Source organism: Serinus canaria, chromosome 2 (assembly GCF_022539315.1).
Source record: "Serinus canaria isolate serCan28SL12 chromosome 2, serCan2020, whole genome shotgun sequence".
NCBI classification, from domain to species: Eukaryota; Metazoa; Chordata; class Aves; order Passeriformes; family Fringillidae; genus Serinus; species Serinus canaria.
Window position 1 is genome coordinate 40547355 of NC_066315.1, and position 21814 is coordinate 40569168.

General features: G+C 38.3%; 1 protein-coding gene across 4 annotated transcripts in view; it reads left to right on the plus strand.

Annotated features, from left to right (window-relative positions):
* The window catches only part of RBMS3 (RNA binding motif single stranded interacting protein 3), a 702347-nt gene that overhangs the window by 369540 nt on the left and 310993 nt on the right, over positions 1-21814 (plus strand). For all 4 annotated transcript variants that reach the window (XM_030232505.2, XM_030232511.2, XM_030232509.2 and 1 more), the window contains one exon: positions 14078-14136. In XM_030232505.2, coding sequence (XP_030088365.1) covers positions 14078-14136 — 59 coding nt within the window. The remainder of the gene's footprint in view (positions 1-14077; positions 14137-21814) is intronic.

Consider the following 21814-nt stretch of genomic DNA (forward strand, 5'->3'; position numbering starts at 1 on the left):
CAAAAGGCTTTCTGTTCAAGGTGGCTTTTTTTCTTCCCCTGTCAAAATTGAGCAGGTCTTGAACATACTAATCTTAGAGGTGGGTGAGAAATCAGCCTTAGGGAGAAGGATGGGGATGGGGGGACATGGGGAGGTTGGCAAGAACCCTGCCTGGGGTTTAAACAAGTGATGATTCTTTTCTCTCTTTTCAAGTGCTTTCTTTTAGACGGGGGAAAGCATGCAGAACTGAGGCAGTAGTGTGCATTTCACATTCACAGCATGCAGTTCCTGAAGCAGCCTCTATTGAAGATGCTTCTGAGTTTTAGAGCCATGCAGTGGAACCTGGGGCCAGGTCAAAGCCAGCTGAGAACACAGCCGTGTTCTCCAGCAAAACTGGCATGGCTGTGGTGTGACAGGTCCTTGTGTTCCTCACCATGTACTGGTGCAGTTTGGGATTTCAGACTAGGGCCTGAATTTTTCTGCCATTCTCCATTCTTATGCTTTTGTGTCTCTTCTCTGAATCAGTTTCCTTGTGACATTGAGCGTCTCTCTCAACTTTGGGCCTCGAGGCTATGAAAATTCTCCTGTCCTCTCCCATCACTGTAATAGCTTGCTTCACTCTCACTTCTGTGAATTTCCTTCTGATTCAGCTTTGCTGTTCCCTTTGCAGAGCTGGAGAAAGTTTTTTCAGACTCTGATATGAGACTAACATAACAGCATCCTAGAGAAAAAAAGCTATTTCACAGGGGAGATAAGGGAACTAAGCTGCAACTGGGGTTAAATATCATCATTCAGATAACAGCATTAATAAGAGTATATTTTCTTAGACTTTTTAAAGTATGTTTGTGTATCTTAAAAATGTAAGCAGACATAAACTTTTGCATCTCAAACAAGAGGATGATTCTTTTCTGACTCTGCTCAATATTAAAGGCTAAACCAGAGATAAGATAACATACCATAAACATGGAAGCTTGAACAAAGAAACTGTTGTCCTGAGAATGTGGGAATCACAAAGAAACTGAAGTCTGAACATAGGAAATTGTATTACAAAATGGAATGTTGCATGTAGAGTAACATTTAATGGCTCTCAGAAATTGCAAAACAGGGCAAATCCACAGGTTTTTCTCTTGATCTCTGTGGTCTCTGGAGCAAGCCCAAGTAAAGTGAAGGGCAAAGGCATATGGGAAATGAGTAGCTAGAGCTGACATTTTCTTTTGCCTTGGCTTCTTATTCAAGATGTTGGTCTTTTGAGAACTCCCTTTCTTGAACAGCAGAAAGGGAAAGGATCAGAAACTCCCAAAGTCTGAGTCCGTGGGAGGAAAGAGTGCAAATGCTGTTGATGAATAAGATGTTTCAGGAATGCATAAATACATGGTCTGATACTGCAAGTGCTAGGTTGATGAAAGCTGGCCATTGGGTGCATTCAAGACTGTCCAGGATATTAATTCAGTCATTCACCATTGTAAATATTTGCAGAGTATTTGCCTGTTTCTTGGAGGATGTGTGTTTGACTCCATGAAGAATGACTGTGACCTTTTTACATAGGTTTTGTGCTTTCACTGCTTCTGATGGGATGTTCAAAAAGCAGGCAGCTTGCTGCTATAGGTGATCATTGTAAACTTTGTGTTACTAATTTTCAAACCTAGCACCTTTGGGAGATGATATTTTGCAGAATGGATATGCTGGAATATAATTTATCTGTGTAGGTTATATTTGTTATTGATGTGTGTGATAAGTGAGGAGGGTCAGCACTGCAGTTATGATCTGTCTTTAAATCCAGGTTGTTTTATAAAGTAGGGAATAGATCACAGGCTGGATTTTTTCCCTGCTATATTTTTTTTTCCTTGGGATTGTTTTCTGGGACCCAAACCATGCAACTGTCAAGCAGTGTTCTTACTCTAGCTGAAGTTGTTCACTAATATTTGATGAAGACGTAGCCCTTGGTGTTGCCATGCCTCAAAATTTTATTGCTAGGTTCTCAGTATTTGTTTCTTAAACCCTTAGTTCCTTAGGCATGTGATAAGATAGGAAACTCAGCTTTCAATTCTTATAAAAATGTAGGTTTCTTTCCCTCATGGCGCTACAGAGAAGCATGAAAATACAGCTTGAGTCTATAACATGGGCTTGAAATATATAAGCAAAATAAAATGATGTATTATATCTATTTGTAATTTTTTAATATCAAAATTAACTTCATAACCTTTTCTTGTGCATTAAGGAGCAATTGACAGTGAGCTCCTAAGACATGGATTTATCCCAGTGAATCACAATTCTCTCTCTCTCAAAGTATGCCTAATACTCAGAATGAGGTCTCAGATTTTCCATGTGTATCTTTATATGGTTTGAGGATTGTATCTTATTTAATTAGTTTATTTGAAGATGCCTGAAGCCAGTAATATACAAAAGTCTTTTCTTGAGGGCTCCCAAGCAATTGAAGCTAAATTGCTTCCAAATTCAGCATTACTGGTCAGATTTCAAAATGGGCTCACTGTGTTTTTTCAGTAAGTCTTATGTTCCTGGGGTAAAATTTTTCAGCAGAAACATAAAGTATTTAAATTCTTGAGCCTTTCTGTAGATCTGCCCATGGATATTTCAGAAAGAATGGGCTACAATGCATCTCTTTATTGCTTTCCTTCTAGGGTTCTGTCTAGCAAAACCAACCATGTGTCCTTTTAAGGACAGAAGACTCTATGGCTCTAAAGAGTTTATTTCTTTAGTGAATCCCATGGCTTGTCTCATCCTTTCCTGGTCCCTGTTGGCTGTTTTTGGGCACAAACTGAACCACAGCAGAGCACAGCAATTGCCAGTGTTGGCTTTTCTTCTGTAGAAGACTCGTGGCCAAGGTGTCCAGTGGGAGCAGCCGGCACAAGATTTTTGTTAACTAAAATTTTGTTTTTCTTAGGCTCAGAAGTGTTGACTGATGAGCAGAGAGCTACAGAGTGTGCTAGTTATGCTGCACAACCTACCCCTTGATGTTTTCTCAAAGTAGATCTTCAACACTTCCAGACAAGGGCAATGGTTCCAACAGTGTAAATTAGGGCAGCCCTTGGGAGCCAGCGGAAGGGTGCCACATGTCTGGAAAGAAAGAGTCTGATCCAAAGTGAAGTCTTCAATAAGCTTTCCCCCTCCAAAGATATTTATCCACCTGACATAGTGAGACTAATATGTTCAAATATGTCCGTCTGTCTTTGGATAATAAAGAGTGAATAATTATTTTTACAATAGATAGACTCTAAATGAATTATCTTTTTAAACCCGGAAATGTGTTTTCATATCAGGTGACTTCATTTAATGCTGCATTCACTTGCAAGTTTTTAGTGGATTTGAAAACAAAAAATATTATTATATGATTGATAAATTGTGTGTCTATATTGTGTGTGGGACAGCTTTGCCTAGTTTGAATTTAATTGTTGACATAACTATCACTCAAGAGAAGGTTTTGGTGAATACCTGGGAGTTGTGGTGAGTAACCAGTCAGAGCAGATTTGTCTTCTTCAAACTTATTACTGTGGTGGTTATAGGCCTTGCACTGAGGAAAGCAAAGCCCTGGCTGGCTGGGAACATGCACTTGTATGTCCCGTACATCTGTTTGCCGTGTTGAGGCTCTATGGAGGACTTTGCACACCAAACAAGCACATTAATTTATGAGCCCACAAACATCATTTAACCTTGAGAAATGTAGTTTGTCCTGTTTAAGTTCAACATGCCTGAAATTGTACATGTGCATGAGGATTCAGAAGTATCACGGACAAATAGCTCATCGAATCTCCTTTCACACACTCTCCTGAGCTTGTCATTATGTTAGAGTTGTTCAAATAAATGGACTAAAAAATCTTTGCTTTTATAAATATACCAGATGGAATTAAAATTCAAAGGAACTCAAGCCCAGAGGTATTCTGTCCCAGTTCTGGGTGAGCGGTGTGAACTTTTGCCCGCATAATTGTAAAAAATCCAAATCCAAGCTCTTGCTGTTTCTTCTTGAAAATTTCAGGCAGAGAAAAAAAAATGTGCCTCTGTGCCACTTTTTTCAAAGTTCAGCCTTTGGAAAGTGAATACAACTGTGACATTCCAGCCCTGGAAATAAAAGGCTTAAATGAAATATATTGAAGAAAAAGAATATTTTCTATGATCTAGTTCCCGAATGATGTATTTTGCAATGTAAAATACTGAAGAAACAGTTCCTCAAAACTATATTGTTTCTAAAGGCAACCCAAGCACCTGGATTTTTCTAACTTGTAAATAATGAAATGGGAACTGTGTGAACTCAAGAAGTCTCACTCACACATTTGACTCAAGTGGCCTCTGTGTGAACCCTATAAAATGCTTTAGCTTTAAATTATCAGTTTGAGTTCACGGTCCCTGGTGGTAGCTGGCACTCTTGCTTTTATCTGTAATTCCTTTTCTTTTCAATTCCTCTTCTTTTTCTTGTCTATTATTAGAGAGGAACCATCTGATTGAGGCATGTATATATACATATATGTATATTACAATATATTGCAGTCATTGAATTCTTTTAAGAGTAAATTGTTTTAGTGAAATGTCAGAAAATCTTCGCAAACTGAATTCTCAGAGTTCCATTGAATAATGAGGCTATTGTTAAATGATTGAACACTTCAGAGATTAATATCATGGTATGCTGGCATGCTGGTTCATACCAACTGTAATTTAACAATGAATCTTCCCTAAGTAAGCAAGACTGTGAATGAGAAATCAGATTCAAGACAGCACAGCATGCTAGAACGTACAAAGCAAATAAATTCTACATTTTGGAATGATATGTTAGGGAGGAGGGGGATATTTCCACAATATCTAAAATAATTGAATTGTTGGATAGAGGAAGTTCCTCAAGTTTGAACAACTGCATCATTTTTTTTTCCAATGCTGATGAGCAGTATCTTTATCCTGGAAAAGATTTGGACTTTTAATAAATCCATTGCCTTTTGAAAATTAGGGTATATGTGGCATTATAATTTGTGACAGGCTACAGTAAAACACATTCTGTGAAGGGTTTCAGATCCCTAAACTGTCTTCCCAGTAGTGCCTGCTATCATACAGAAAATTTAGAAGCACTGCTAAGTGTCTGCAAACAAAAGTTGCGTTTTATTCTTAAAGACATCTGAATTCTCAAAAATGTGGAATAATTAGTAATTGAAGATTTAATGATGGCCCAGAAAAAGAACTGAACTGTACTGCATGAAATCATAGTTAGTAATTTGTGCATGAATTTAGTTTTCCATACTTAATTTAGCAACTGTAGAATATTTTGCTAATTAATTATTAACACTGGTTATTTGTCATGGCAGAGCTGTGAGGGAAAAATATAGTTTTCTGTCAAAGTAAAAACATAAATGTAATAATTTTGATATGATATACAATAATGTAATTAATTTTTAAATAGTCTTAAATAGCTTCAATATTTAAATATACAAATTTAATATGAATATAATACATGGCACTAATTAAGAAAAAACAGCATTTAGAATGGAAACTGCAGCTAGTAGCCAAGTGTCTTACTTGCAATAAGCTGAGGAAAGACTCTGCTCTGTAAAATGTCAGGCTGTTGTGGGGAGTGTCACATAGTAAGTGGTGTTTTATTCTGTCCTGGGTAACGAGGGTGTGATAGCCTTGTTGTAAACTCTGTTGGTAGGATTTAAGGTTGAACCTACTGAAGGCAATGAAAAAAAATCTTTGTTTTTGAACACAAAAATGTTCTGTGTTCAAACATGTTTTTGAAAGTGTTAGATTAAACCACTTAATTTCATTTATATGCTCAAAAAATTCTTTTTCTGATTTTGGCAAAGAAAGGGACAAGGTTACAGGAAAAGTTACCTGCGAACTACTAAAATTTTATACATCTTGCAGGTCTGAAAATTCAAGGTCTTACTATTTAACAAATGTTGTATCATTTAAATTTCATTTACTCTAACTTCTGTTTTACCTAGTTTAATTTCCCAAATACTTAAAACAATTGCAATAAGCCTTCAAGCCTGTACACTCTCATGTGAAATTGTTTTCCAGAGGTGAAGGATCTCATATAGATATATAAATGCAGATTAGTTTGAATATGAAGTATGGCCTTCTATTTGGTGGTAAATATGTGTTGTCTTGTAAATACATTTCTAACTTTAATGTGAGATAAGTTTTCAATTTAGTGAGGATGAAGGCGCGACACATTCCTGGGCTTTAATAGCAGTAGATTTTCCTTTGGAAAGGAAAGCTAGAATTTTAACAGCAGAGGAATTTTTTAGTTATAGATGTTTCTTTACATGCCTGTTCATTTACAGGATTATCTTTCTGAGGTTGTTGGAATTTTACAAGAAGCAAACTTCACTAAAACTACTAAGTTTTCTCTATTTTCAATAAAAGAGCACCAAAGGACCTTACCCAGCCTTCCAGGGCTGCATTAGAGCCCTGTGATTTGAGATAAATGGTGCCTGCACCTTCTGAAAAGTGGATTTCTGAATATAATCTGTAAATGACATGATTCATAATCTGAAATAGCTTTTTAGGTTCTTTCTTCCTAATGTGGAACCACTCTTCAATAGAATGGTAAGATCTTGGATTTTATTTGTCTAAAGCAATAATAATGTTTATAGACATATTATATAATGTCTCTATATATTTTATGGATTTTGTAGCTTTTTCTCTCTCCTAGTTCTGAAAAAATATATTTTCAGTAGATGTGGGACAATGGTGACTAATCAGCCTATGTATGAGTGAAATCACTACACCCTTAGTAGTAAATATCTGTACCAGAAGATACTATTGAATATGTATATGTTTTTTTAGAGATTCATCAGCTTGCATTCTCTTGAAAATTCACTCTTCCCACATGCTATGATATTCATTACTTTCTGTTTAAAATGAGACTTCTAATTGTGCTGTTAGGATCAGAAATAGAAAGTCTCAATTTCAAAATTGCTGAGCTGCCCTTTCAGAATTGGTGCTAATGACTCAGGATGCCTTCTGAAAGTCCAGGTCTGGTTTAGATGTACAAACAAAAGATTTAAGAGGCCCCTCTCCCTTCTTTCTGTGACATTCCTGAAACTCTTGGACAAGTTGGACAGTCTAGATTGTTTACTAACTTCACAGAATATTCTGTGCAGAATTGGAAGAGAGCCCACTAGGATCATCCAAGTCACGTGCTGAGTGAAGAACCTTTAATCACCCCAACACAACTTCAGGCCACTCCCTCAGGTCTCCTTACTGGTCACCACAGGGAAGAGATCAGTGCCTGCCCCTCCTCTTCCTCACAAGGAAGTTGCAGACTGCAAGAGGTCTCCCATCAGTCTCCTCCAGGCTGAACAGACCAAGAGTCCTCAGCTGGTCCTCATATGGCTTTCCTCCTAGACCCCTCACCATCTTCACAGCTCTCCTTTGGATACTCTGTTAGCTTTATGCTTTTCTTACATTGTGGCACCCAAAACTGCATGCAGCACTCGAGGTGAGGCTGCCCCAGCTCAGAGCAGAGCGGGACAATCCCCTCCCTTGCCTGGCTGGTGATGCTGTGCCTGATGCCCCCAGGACAGGGCTGGCCCTCCTGACTGCCAGGGTGCTGCTGACTCTGATTCAACTTGCCATCAACCAGGACCCCCAGGTCCCTTTGTGCAGTGCTGCTCTCCAGCTCCTCATTCCCCAGTCTGTCCGTAAATCCAGGGTTGCCCGGTCCCAAACACAGAACCCGTCACTTGTTAGACTTCATACTCTTGGTATCACAGTCCTGTGATTTGTTGAGGTCTCTCTGCCCTTCAGAGAAACAACAGCTCCTCCCACTCTCTGCAAACTTAGTATCTCTTCCAATCCTGCACCCAAGCCATTTATGGAGATTTTGAGCACTGGGCTGAGGATGGAGCCCTGTGGAACCCCACGAGTGACCATGCCCAGCTATACGTCCCCTCATTCACTGTGACCTTTTGTGTCCAACCCATGAGCCAGTTGCTCATCCATTGCAAGATGTATTTATTCAGCTTTGTGCTGGACATTTTGTCCAGTGGGATACTGTGAGAGTGTGAAAAGCTTGTATTTTACTGAGTGAAGGGATGATTTTTGTAAACATGACAGCCAGACCAAAGTAATTAGAGAAGACAGAGCCTCCAAATGTTAAGATCTTACAGAAGCATGGTCTTGTCAGTCCAGTACACCATCAGTTCCCTGCAAGTAGCTCCGTCTGTTTTTTCCCCAAACCATGCACTGCTCTGTGTGAGGTGCTCTGAGTGGCATGTACTTTGTTGTCATAGTTTTGTGTGACTATGAGAATTTTGTCCTAAATTTTCAGGTTTTTTAGTTTTTTTTTAAATTAAAAATAATATACAGAGGAAGGGCAACAAAGCAACTCAGTCTTTGTTGAGGGAAAGAATGTCTTATATTTTGGGGAAAAAAATGTAATAATTTAAAATGCCATGCAGTAGATGAAATGCCCAGAAATTATCATGTAAATATATAAAAAGAATTTTTTTGAGTGAATTTTCCCTTTGTATGTGTTTGGATGTTTTAAGTTCATGTCACAATGTATTATAGGAAAAATGTCTTTCCAAGAAATTCAACAGCAGTTCTTTCCATACTTTAGGTCTTCATAATGTGGGCTTAATTTTCTCCCAAAACTTATGATTTGCCTAATAGAGCCTGCTTTAAACAAAATAAACCTGGTTATGCTATTTAGATATTAATTCACAAGAATGAAAGAGCCTCAGAGTTGCTTATCTAAATCCAATTACTGCTGGTCAAATTCATCCCAGTACAAAAGTTCCCAAGATAAAAGCATCCATTACCTAAATGCCCAGAAATGCAGACAGTTTTCAGTTGGGTGGATTGTGCTCGGAGCAATGCTTGAGGCCTTGAGTGAACTCAAATGCTGGGGATGGAATTGTTAAGCTCTGAACTCTGAAATTACTTGATAACTCCATTGGTTTTACTAAGCAAGGAGGAGTTCTCTACGCTGGCAACTTGAGCTTCAGTTCCAAGCTTCACTTTTTTTTGAAGCCTACAAGCAGTGGTTGGAATTGGGTAAAAGCTGATTTTGTACATGCCTGTGAACCCAGTGCCTTGTAGAGGAGGATGGCAGCACAAGTGCAGCACAGAGTTGGGTGAATGGTGAGAGATTTATCCTGTCTGGTCCTACAGATGTCTTGTGTTACAGGAGTAGCTATGGCCAGCCTCAAGGTTGGCTTCAAAGATGGAATATGCTGTGCCTGTCCCAGAGATTTTGTTTCCTATAACGACATGGAAAATTGGAAATGTTTGCATGGCTCCCACTAGCCTGGCCTCTTAGGAAGTCCATTTTTGATGCAGCAACTCCTGGTCACAGCTGTCGCTCAGCCAGCTTCCTCTCTTGGCATGTTGCCTGCCAGCAGTGGGGTGGGTGGTGCCCATCTCCTCTGCCTGGAGCTAGCCCTTAGCTGAATGTCACTTGTCCCCTAACCTTAGCTGTCCACTTACCTTCCCTGCCCCCTAGCTTCTCACAGGCAGGAAGAGAAATGGCTCCAATTCTTTGTGTGCTTTGAGACAGCAAATTCTCCTCTCTTTGGGGTTGGCTGTGGTTAAGGTTCATGCATCTTACAAGGGGTATCACTCACAGCTGAATGGTTTCCTTCAGGAACTATCTCCATTTTAGCAGCAGTTATCAAATAACTTCCTGGAAATGGGCGCGTTGAGCTTTGTCTGCAGTGTAAGTGCTGATCGACCGCCTGCCTGAAAGCTCTTAAAGTGATCTGCTTTGATGTACATACATTAAGGGCTTGTTTTGCATTGCTTGCATCTTTCCTGAGTCTGCTGAGTAGTCTGGAAACGTGGGGAGCAATGGGATGGGGCTCTCCAGAGTGTTTTTTGACATAGCTCTATAGCCAGGACGGAACAGGGAGATTGTTTCTCTGTGCAGAGCTCTTCCCTTAGTTCTGCCTTTTGTGTGACATGGTGTCAGTTACTGCTATTGGTAAGTGAAGAGCTTTTAAGGGACCTCTGTAATTTTAATAGTGTATGTGAGATGACTTCAACAGTTCCACTGATATGTACAAGATAAAGTAGAATTGGTTATGTTTCTAAGAAGGTATTTCCACCCCCAACTGAATGTTTTTTTGGAATGTAAGCATGGCTGGGCTGGGCCAGATAGGAATTTGTTTTAGCAGCTGGGGAGGTGCCTGATGTTAAAACAGGGACAACATGTGATGATGCTACTCTGGTATCCTCTAACAGTTTCTGGTGGTATGTGACTTCCAGAGCACAAATGTCTTTGCTTTTAATTTCACGATAGATTTTCCCTCCTAGAAGCTGTCCAATAGCTTTTTGTAGTGATGTCTCTGTCGGGGCATCAGTGTGGGCTGTGGCAATATCTCCCCAGGGTAGCTCTCTATTCTGGAACCTGCAGATTTTAAACTTTGTAATGTTCTGGGCAGTCCTTATATATTATGAGAAACAACTAGTCACTATTTCACTGCATGGGTTCTTCATTAATGTGGTGAAGTCCTAGTCTGTGCAGTTGCTCTTGAAGCTCTTTCAAAATCTGACCACCTGGTTTTCCAGGAAAATTATTACATAAAAAAGAAATAAAAGCATAATTGCATATAAATAATTACAATGATTTTTAAAAGCACTTGAACAATCTTGTTAGTGCTTACTGTACATTTAGATAACGCTTCAGGAAGAGTGCCTGGAAACCTTTTGAACAGCAATTTCAATTCAGATGCTCAATAGACACATTCTTGAAGTAGCCAGCTCAGATTCATTGTGTCTATTTCCTTGGATAGCGTGATACAGTAGGTTATCATTAATGATACAGCCATTGTTTTGAAAGGGTTGAGGCATTGAGGTGGACTCAATTCAGCCATCCTTTTATGACCAGAATTTTTGATTCTGTATCTTTGAAAGAATACTTCCATGAACTGTACTCAAGAGAAACTAAAATAGTGCTCACACTTTCTCACAAAAAGGAGACCATATCTGTTGTTTCTTTACATTAGTTGTATCAGTAATTTGTGGAACACAGGTGTGCAGGCTGTTAAACTTTGTAATAATTTCCATTTAAATATGAAAGAGCAAGAGGTGAACTCTTGTGATGTATTTTGTCCTTATTTTGTGAACATTCCCATTGAATTATTTTTTTTTTTTACTTCTGGGCAATCAAATCACGGTTAAAGGTAAAACAAGCAGAAAGGCAAACAACTTTGGCGATGAGCTCTAGCTTAATACCATACTTCACACATGAGAGAAAGAAATATGACTGCGTTTGTAGGAACAAAATACCTTCCTGATTTCATGCAGCATGCAAACTAACATTCTTCATCAGAACTGATGTTCTGATTACTGTAGAATAATTACTTGAAATATTTAGTAAAACAGTGGCCAAATTAATTCCAATTACTTTCTTGTGGTAACACTCAGGGTTTATAGCAGTAGATTAAATCGCTGACATATGGCTAATTGCCTATAACAGTGTTTGTTATTGTGGTGCCTTTTACCATTCCAATGTCTGTTTTTGCAAAACTGAAGGTGTGCACCTGACTTTGAATGTGGGCAGAAGCATTTCCTGACCGGAACAGAATTCTGTGAGTAAAATCTCTAGTGCAACCAAGTGCTAGCAGTACTGCAGTATGCAGCAAATAACTCTGTGAAATCTGTAATAAAAGCAGTGGAACCACAAATGCCTGTCTCTGCTGGCAAGAAATGTAAACTTCTAGCTCTCACGTGACTTGGATGGATAAACATATCAATTCATTAGGAGTGGCCGGACTGAAATGGGGGCTGGGTGTCGGTTTTTATTGGCGGAAGTTTAGGTAGAAGTTGTGTTTTATTTGAGGTTGTTGTGGGTTAGCCACTGATTTTTGTTGGATTCTTTTCCTATATATCTGTCAAAGGTGCACTGCTGTACAAGATAGGTGTGGTTTTACATGTTTTTCATGTACTTGATATTAAACTCAAGTAAATCAAATAAATGAAGATGCGCTGCAAGGGCCAAATTTCCTGCTGAGTAGGTTGACCCTCTGAACAGCCATAAATCACTGAACTAAATTTTTTCTTTGCCTTCTAAAGACATGTGATCTAATATCTTAGAGGCCAAAGTCAACTTCAGGTACTACCATGAAGAATTATAAAATTAAGTGGTACATGAGTGAGTATTAAGGTCCCAATTCTAGAAACACTTGAGATTAGAAAAGCGTGTGATCTCATGGTTAACATTAAATCTGTTACGTATGTGGTTGGAGTGGAACTAGCTATGGCAAAATAGATTCTCAACTAACTGCCCATGTACCCCTCATAGTGCAGTGAACAATGGATTGTGCCTGCCTTCAGAGCCCAAAATCCTTCTGGTCTACAGAGTTGGCAAAAAAGGGGGTGGAGAGAGGTGAAGGGAAGGAAGGCTTGTTTGACTTTTGTCCCTAAAAGATATCTGAATTGACAATTGGTTCTTGACTTAGTTTAGACAAATAATTAATACCCTTAAGTCAGTTTTTCCTTCTTCTCCTGACTAGTTTCAGACTGAAACAAAATAAAGCAAAGCATGCTTTTCCTCCTCAACTGAAAGTCAAATAGAAACAAATGCTTTTATGAATTCTTAAGCAAAGGAAAAACACTGAAATGGAAAAGTCTCACTTTCCATCTCTCCTTGCTCTGCTTTCATGAGTGATGCAGATGCAGTGCCTGTTATCTTAAGCTGAGTGTCTATGTGTCACTTGCAGTATGGAAACTTCAGCGGAGAACTATTTCTCAAATTTTGCTGGTATCCAAGAGTATGTTTATTTAGGCCATTCCCAGTCTTTGCTGTAGGTGCTACTCCCCTTCATGAGGTAAAAAAGTGTTTTCTTGATTGCAGACTGAAACCCAAAGGTCTCTTTGACACTCTGAGTTATTGTACCATTCCTTCTTTGTCTCCATGGTTGTCTTGGTTTTTCTTTTGCCTGGTTTTCTCAGGATGTTTACAGACCCATAGGACAAAGAAGGGTGTGTCACTGAATATGTGGTACAGTGTTCTAGCTGCCCTTAGAGTTCTTGATTTCTTTTCTATATAGTGGTAGACATGGATTTTCTCCTGAGGTAGAGAAGGAAATAACAGCAAGGTTTTTACACCAAATTTATATTGTTATTAATAAAGATTAACCAAAAAGTATTTTTCTGCCTTATGTTTCAATGGTTTATAATTGATGTTGGTTATTTTCCATGGGTGTTGCTTTGCCATTAGAAGACATCATTTTCTTCAGTCTTTCCTAGTAATATGCCCTTTGTGGACATAGAAACTTGTGTTTCATGGAAAAATCCTCCAAATGAAAGCCCAATATATCAGAGTAACAATAAGGCTTTTAAAAAAATGTAGGAAAGGGCATTTTAAGGCAAGTTTTCTTCAACAATGATGAAGATGTATCAGTGAGTTGAGAAATAAAATTAGTTTACTTATGCTTCTGATTTCTTATGCTTGTCCATAAATGCCATCTTCTGTGATGTTTTACCTAGATTTTGTGATACTATTAAGTCTTCATTTTTAGTCTTAACCTCTGAGAGGTAAACACAGATACCTATTTTCTGGTCTAGTTGCTTTATATAACAAGTTTTAGCTGCCTACATTCCCTCTTCACTGTACTAAGTCTATCAAATTGCAGTGCAGTGCCATGCTATCTATGGGAGTTGATAGAAATTCAAATGAGTATTACCATTCATCTTGTCAAGAGCTGGGAGATGCACACAAACCTAAGGTTCTGTTTATCCAAACTAGATAGAGTGTATGTACATAGACATGGATGCACACCTGAGCATAGCTGTGCATGGCCGTGTATAAAAAGTGACCACAATTTCCTGAAGAAATGTGGTCCATTAACCTAAACAAACTTAAAATAATTAACTCAAAGAAGCCTCTTTACTAGTGTCCTAAAATCCTTCCTATGATTGGCATTTATGCTGCATGGACCAGAGATGGACAGGTTGTGGCAAGTGTTCTTGGGGAACTCCAAAGGTGTTTGAGCTAGTGGCATAAGGGATCTCTCCAGGTTATCAGATGAACATTTTTCAAGAGCTCTAGACCTCTTCCTAGGATATGTGTTATATATGCATGCAAAAATCACTACGTACTTTACTAAAATATAGTAACTTCTACCTCTGATTTTTGTTTTCTCCATAGGTATGGGAAAATTGTATCCACAAAGGCAATTCTTGACAAAAACACAAATCAGTGCAAAGGTACGTGCAAAGTGTCCACCCTGTGAGTTCATTATCGGTTTGAATGATTGACTGGTGGCTTGACTGCCAAAGCTCTGGCTCCAACTGTGCAATCAACATAATGCACAGTATATTACAAACATATTTAATAATGCCAAAGCTTTGACTTGTGCTTCCAGTAACATTGCTCATTAATTTTTTTCATTAACAAACAAAATGAAAGTCGCAAATCAGAACAAGTATCAAATTGCTTCAGCAGAAGAGTAAATTGCCTTCTAACCACATAGTGCTGTCTGATTTGAATGATATCATCAGTGATGCAAATTGATTTCCTATATAAAACTTAGAAACATTTGGGAAAAGTTGGAAAAGGAAAACCTGGTCTAATTTTTATATTTTTGTGAAGTCTTGGCATAGGCTAATAGAAGAACAAAATATTTTTTATGAGACAATTAGAGCTACAAGTTGCAATACTGAGATATAGAAATAATTCCTCTTCCAGTTTTATGTTCCTAATTTTTCTGCTAATGTGTGAAAATATTTTAAAATAAAATATTGCACATTTTGTGTGTGTAGCTATATTTGCTGAGGAAAATATTGACTAATGTGTGTAGTAGTATTTCAGTACTCTAATTGTTACTCATTTATGAGTCTGCAGTGTCACTGAGTCTATGGCGGAGAGACTGTGCCTTAAAATGATTCTGCAGCTCTCTACTCACTAATGGTGTACAGAACACTTTTGGAGTAATAAGATCTGCTGGAGTGGGTTCTTCTGAAAAGAAACACATATTGGAGAGCATTGCTATATGCTCTCTATATTAGAAAAAAGAAGAGGCATTGCAGTTTTAGGACTGTCTTGTGGTTTGGCCAGATACGGGATGAAGAGAATCAACAGAGAAGCATTCTGGGAAAATTATGAGATGGAGAAAAATCCTGCCACCCATGCCAAAGATGTTTTTGAGATTTGTAGAACTGTGTGACCTTATCTATTGCCTGCCAGAAGCAGCATTTATTAGCTACTCAGGAGAAAAGCAAGTTGGAAGACTGCAGTTGCAGACTTAGAAGACTCTACCAACCCAGTTGGTTATGGGCCATTGTCATAAGTTGCCCTGCTGTGCATTTGCTTTGCCTGAATGTGCATTTGATTTCCTTGGGGACCTCTTCTGGCAGAACTCTCATAACATCACTTAGTATTTCTTTGAATATCACACCAGGAACAAGACCTCCTTGTGTCTGGGGTTTGGTGTTGTTTTTTTTTTTTAGGATTACATTGTAAAGGAATACCCTTGTGAGCAGAACTTCCTTTGCTCCCGTTGCCAGTGGTAAACAAGGAAAGGAGTGCATCTGTTTGTGAAACACAAAACATGAAGTGAAAATTGTCAAGATTAAAGTGAATATTCTAAAGAATATGAATGTTAGAATTTTGAGGAAGAAAAATGTCTGGGTTTAGTGTTCTTTATGTTATAGTTAGCTTTAAGATTATTTTAATAGGAGCCATATAACAATGAGTTTGTATTTTCTGTTAGTTTGCTTTCATGCTGTTGTATTACACTGTAGGGCAGAGATATCTATTTCTATTTTCAAAGATGTATCTTTATGACATAAGCAGTGCCATTAAAAGATCATAAGCATAATTGGATTTATTAACAGTATGCTTTATGGCATAAATATAATAGATGTTTTACTGCTTTAAATGCTGGGTACAATTTTCTTTCTCTTCAGTAAGGCTGCCAAAAAACCTTCCCAGGAATCAGAAGTGGAAGGGACCTGAAGAGGTCAGGACCTGCCTTGGGGCAGGATCAGCTCTAACCCACTGCTGAGGAGTATTTCTGTAACCTTGGCTCAAAGGCCTCCAGTGGTGGAGATTCCTCGAGCTCCTCAGGCAGTCTTTGATAACACTCCCTCTCCTCGCTATAATGAAGCATTTCCTAATGTCTAACCCAAATCTCTCGTGATGTAATTTAAATCTGTCGCTTCTTTTCTTATCCCCAGTGGACATGTAGAACAGTTTATTCCTTTCCTTTTTGCATCAAACATATACATATTTGAACACTGATCTGCATCTGCCTTATCTTTTCCTTAGACTAAACACTAGTCCTTTACTTTTTCCTTTAAGGCAATTCGGTTTAAATATTGCACTTTGCTGGTATATTGCACTTTGCTGGTCTCTCTAATCAGCTCATTCCTTACCTGAAGAACTTGGAGCTGGGCATAGGATTTTAGGTGGCCTAAATGTGATCATTTTAAATAGTATAGAGGGGCTTCATTTGTTTTCTCTGTGATCATGACTCTCATCTTTGTTGATGTATACATATAAATAATTTTATATGTTTTTAAAATATAGATGCGTCTCTGAGGCACAGGGTGTTGCATGAGAAAAATGGTGCTGGTTTATGCTGAGAGATTCTGTGCAGCCCCTGATTTTGTTACTGTCTTCCAGTGCTGCTGCCAGCCAGGCGTTCTTTATTGCGTGCCCTGCTCTGGGTTGTTGATTATTCCCTCCTAGAGCTAGAAGTTTTCATTTGTCTGTATTGAATTTTATCCTATTTTTTTCCTGTGGTATCCTTAATTTACTAAGATTTGAGTATAATCTTAAGCCTCCAGAGTGCTTGCAGCACTTAGCTCTTTAGTATCCTCTTCACAGTTAATAAATGCTTTCTTTAATCCACTGGACAAGATAATGTGGAAAAGAGTGAATAATGACAGACCTGGGGAAGACTTTTGAGGAAACCCTCTCAGTACACCAGGTAGTGCAATACTGAGCCATTGAGCACTTATTTTTTAAATTGGATCTGCTAATCAGTTTGACACCTACTTCACAGCATTTTCAGCTAGACCTTTTTTCTCCTATCTGCTGAAAGCTGAAGTTTAAACTGTCTCTAAAACAGTGGAATCTGCATCTGTTTCCTAGAAAAACCCAGCAAAAATCAACAGACAACAACCACTAACTTCCCCCCCACACAACACAATCCCCCCTTCCCCCAAATCCCAAAAAAACCCCAGACAAAACCCAGTACTCAAACATCAAAAATGAGAAAAACACACTATTTGTTTGCTCCTTTCCAGTCTTTTGGGTCTTGTTCACTTTCTGCCAAGTAAGAGATTATCTTGTTAAATGAGCACATCATCCTGTGATAGGCATCCAATGAAGTAGGGTGGATTAAATTCAATGATAAAAATAATCACATGATTAGTGATTTCAGAATTTATTTCAGTGTCATTTGTGTGTTGATCAAAGTATAGAGTAAAGCTGAAAGTAGAAAGATTTAATTTAGCAAAGAAATTATTTCAAAACCTCCGTGTAACAGCACATCTGTTAAAACAGGTTACTGTTTAGCAAGAAATTTTGGAGAAATGAGGAAGACATGCAGTGATGGAGTTAAGGTCATTCTCCATTATTCCTCAGATTTTTAATAAGATACCCACTGCATTCCTGCCATGATAAGGAGCTGTGTTATCTCAGGATTTCTCCCTGGTCTGAATTAAGCAGTCAGATCTACAGTAATCATATAGGCTGCAAGGGAGTTTGCTAGGGACACCTTTTGACATAACCTCTCATTTTCAAATTGCTCTTTGTTGGTGGCTTAACTGCTAAGTGAGGCAGAGGAGAAGTAACCATCACCCTGTAACAGAACAATATATAAAACAGAATAAGCACAGTCATGACAACAGGGCCAGAAATCTCTGAACAAAGCAAAGAACAAATACATATGGAGAATAATGAAAACCAGACACATGATTCATTCAGATGTTCAAACACAAAACCCCTAATGAACAAGTTGGAGAGTTTTGGCTGCTTTTTCTTTTTCTCTCTCCCTTTCCCTCCCCTCTCTCCTTCTTCCCCTTGCACATTTCCTCTTCTGGGCCTACTGTATTTGCTAATTTAAAAAGTAGGGGAAATGAAATAAAAGAAACCATTCAAGAGAAGTGTTAATCTGAAATGTGTAGACTCTTCTCTTTCCAGCCCTCTCCCCCCAGCCTCTGCAGCCTGGCTTGCCTTTGGTAGACCTATGTGCTCAGAGCTGAGGGAATGAGTAATGGTTGTTTCACAGTACAGTTTCCATACCTCATAGCAATGGAATACAGAACAGTTAATCTGCCAAATACACAAGCCCATTTCTTAGCGTATGAATTACTGTCATCTGCGTCTGCCCTTGCAGACACTGTAATTGCATGCATGCAGATTTGCTTCCTGGTTTAATCAGGGGCTTGCATGATTTTGAGTATTTTGCTAGTACCTTAGAAGATGAGCACAGGAGAATTGACTGAAAGTCTGAAATTCAACCTGTGGGATTTTTTTTTTAATAAATAAAACCTATTAAATTTTTAATTTGTAGGAGACAAACACTTCTGTAGTATGTTCTTCATTTTATGTATCTTGTTACAAACTATGGGTGACTTGATATGTTTAATAACAGTGTTTGTCTTAGGAGTGAAATGTGCCTGTGTGAATGTGTCTTAGGAGTGAAATGATGAGGGGAACTACAGTGGCTCTCTTTATAAATTTAGTATTTAATTATGACGTTTTTCTGTTTGAGAAATGTTAGCAATGATCTATTTCTTTTTAAAATATTAAAACTGTGGATGCAGATATGCGCTCATTAGGATTGGGGTAGGTTTGTGGTAAAAAAAAAAATGCCATGAGGTCATCTGTGTTAACCCACCATATATCACATGCAATTTTATTTCTCCAGTTGCCTTGCTGTTTTTAGACCAGGACGTAGAATTTACCATGACCTATTTTATAAATTGAGAGTTTATTTATGTAACAAAAATGGAATAACTGGAGGCTTACTCTAAGTGCTGGAGATAATTGGAATGGCATGACAAAGTGATGTTTTATATCTCCCAAAAGGAGTCAGTCCTGCCTTGTGTCAGTGTTGCTGCTCATATGCTTAAGCTCCTCGGCATCCCTAAATACTCTAATGCATTGGGGCTTAATGAGCTGGAGGATTCTACTCTGGTGTTCTGATAAACAAAGCTCATATTCATATAGTATATATACCTTGGTATGTGTGTTTGTAAAATTTGAAGCTTTGAAAGTATTTTATCTAAGTATTCTCTGGACATATTCTATAAGGAGTGAAGGTTATTTGTGATTATATGAAATTATGCATTTTTAGTTTATATTTTAAAATTCATGTTCTTAAGATGGAACAATTTGGTTCTGACTAGGAATGTGAAGCAAGTCAATGTAAAATAATAAGCTGGTGGGAAAGAGCTAAGCTACATAGAAAGCTATTTAGTTAATAAATTTTATTTATTGGGAATAAGCTCGAATTACAATAACTGTGCTGTGTAATTTATGATTCTCGGAATTGCCATTTTGAAAGGAAAAAAATCCAGACAAGTAGGTCTGTGCCTGATCACAGACTGTAAACTGTTCACACTAGGAGGCCATGCACAGTGTGCTTCAAGGGGAAATGGATCTTGTAGAAAGTAAATAATTTGTAAAACAGACTTATTTATTTTTGAAACCCTAGACTTGTGTAGCTAATAAATCCGTCCTGTTTTCGATGCCAGAGTAGCAATAGATGTGCTGGTTTTTTGTACATTAATTTTGTTTGTTCACTTTTTTTTCTTTTTGATCCACTCCAAAGCATTATGTAATCAGTGGCATAATAGTTCTCAAGTTATGAGAAGTGTAGCAATATGGAATATTTTAATGAGCAGGTTTTCTGACAGTGAGGACTTGGTGAAAGCCGGACAGTGCTGAGTGTCTGAGTGTGGGGTGGGCGTTCAGCGAGTTCTGTCTGTGGCTCTGCTGGTTCATCTCACCACTGACCTGCAGCAGCCCCAGCTCATCTGGTCCTTCTGTTCCTGGGTCTCCCAAGCAGGGTGCACAAACTGTGCTGAGTTGTACCACTTTTGGTTAGCAAGCCAGCCAATGAAACCAAATCTCCAGAGATAAAAGGACAAAGCCTTCAACAGTGTCACTGAGTCCCCAGCTGAAAGGAAAAAAGCAAACTTTCAGTGCTGTGTGTTTTGATAAGATATGTTAAATGACATGAGGCTAGTTGTTTAAAATTTGTGAGTATTTGGAGGTTTTTTGTCTGTTTTCTGGGAGATTTTTAAACTTCAGGGGTTATTTTGCTTTCACTTCTGTGGTTTTTGTAAGTAAAGGTTGAGATAATTTTTTTCTGTTTAAATTAAAAAGGGATATTACTATGGAACCACATGAGACCAAGAGTCAAGTCTTAAAGAAAAAAAAAAAAAGACTGAAGGAGGCATCTTAAGACCATGATGTCAGGCATACATCAAAATGAAGTGAAAGGAATTGCCAGTAAAAAAAACATGATGTTGGTCCCTCACAAATAAAATGTAAATTCACACCCTAGCTTAGCAAATAAAAGCTCATTTGATCTCTGGGCTCATGAGCTATGAAGATTTGTAAATCTGACCACTTTAAGAAGTTACCAGGAAGTATATTGGGGGGTGGGGGGGTGGGAAAGCTGCATATATATATATATATACTAAAAAGAAGTACATAGTTGTCTCCTTTAATTTACAGGGGATGTGTTCATGGATGTTTAGGTATCATAACAAAGTTATTTTCCTGGCACCTGTTAGGTTGGCCAGCAGGCATTATTATGTCTCGGCAAATGTGCAAGTGTTTTGCAAAATCTCATTTTAGCTTAGAGGTAGAGATTCTCCTGTCTGTATATTTTTGAATGCTTTTCACATCTGTTGAAGTGAAATAGGAAAGGATTCAATGAGTTGTGCCCAACAAGTCATCATAGCTGGAGCACTGGGCTGTGCATCACCGTGGTGAGGACTGAGACATACCCACCCATTGCCTGCAAAATGCACCTCAGCAAACATTGTTGACTGCCTCTAAAGTGTGCTCTGTCTGTAGCAAGACCTCTAAAAGTTGTTTAGTGAGTTTAAAGCCAGGTCCTCTACAGAGAAAACTCCTTCCTAATTAGTTCCCTAGACACTTGGCTTCTTTGCAATTAAGGAAAAAATTTCCTGGGTCATTATCTTTTCATAAATGAACTCATAGCCTAGCAAATATTTTACGTAGGGAGACACAAGATGCTCAAGTGTTCTGTGACATATCTAATCTGTGATTATTCCTAATTTACTGCGTCCAAAATCTGCAGGCCCACATCGCTGACAAATAATTGGTTTAACTTTGTTTCCTTCCAGAGAAATAAATAAGTAAAATTTCCATTTGTACACAGTGATTAATGTTTTGATTCATTGGTCTGTATAAAACTTTGCCAATAGCTTGGCATGCACTTGAAGTGCATTTTGGGACTGGGTAATGCTTGTAGGCTCTTAGTGGTCTCAGCAGACTTGGAAATATCTATTTCATAGCACAGAAATTAACAGAATTTTTTTATCTGAACAGTGGCTCATAATCAGCTTTGTTGAAAGCTTCCTTACAATGCCTTGGCTTTTTCAAATGTCTTGAAGAATCACTTTGCTGAAACTTTTTTTCTGATGCCATGATACATCATCCTATACACCAGTAAATATTTTTGGTCTTTGGTTGCTTGGAGGCAAGTAATCTTCCAAAAGTGATGGTTCTCTGTTCAGAAGTTACTTTCTCAAAAGTCTCAAGACCTTCAGCACAGCAGCTGACCTGTAGAAGCAGAGGCAGGAGGAGGACAATGCTCAGCTCCTTAGTTTTGCTAGAGCCTACGCTGCTAAGCTCTCTCAGAGTATACAGCATATGCAAAACATATGCTGCCTT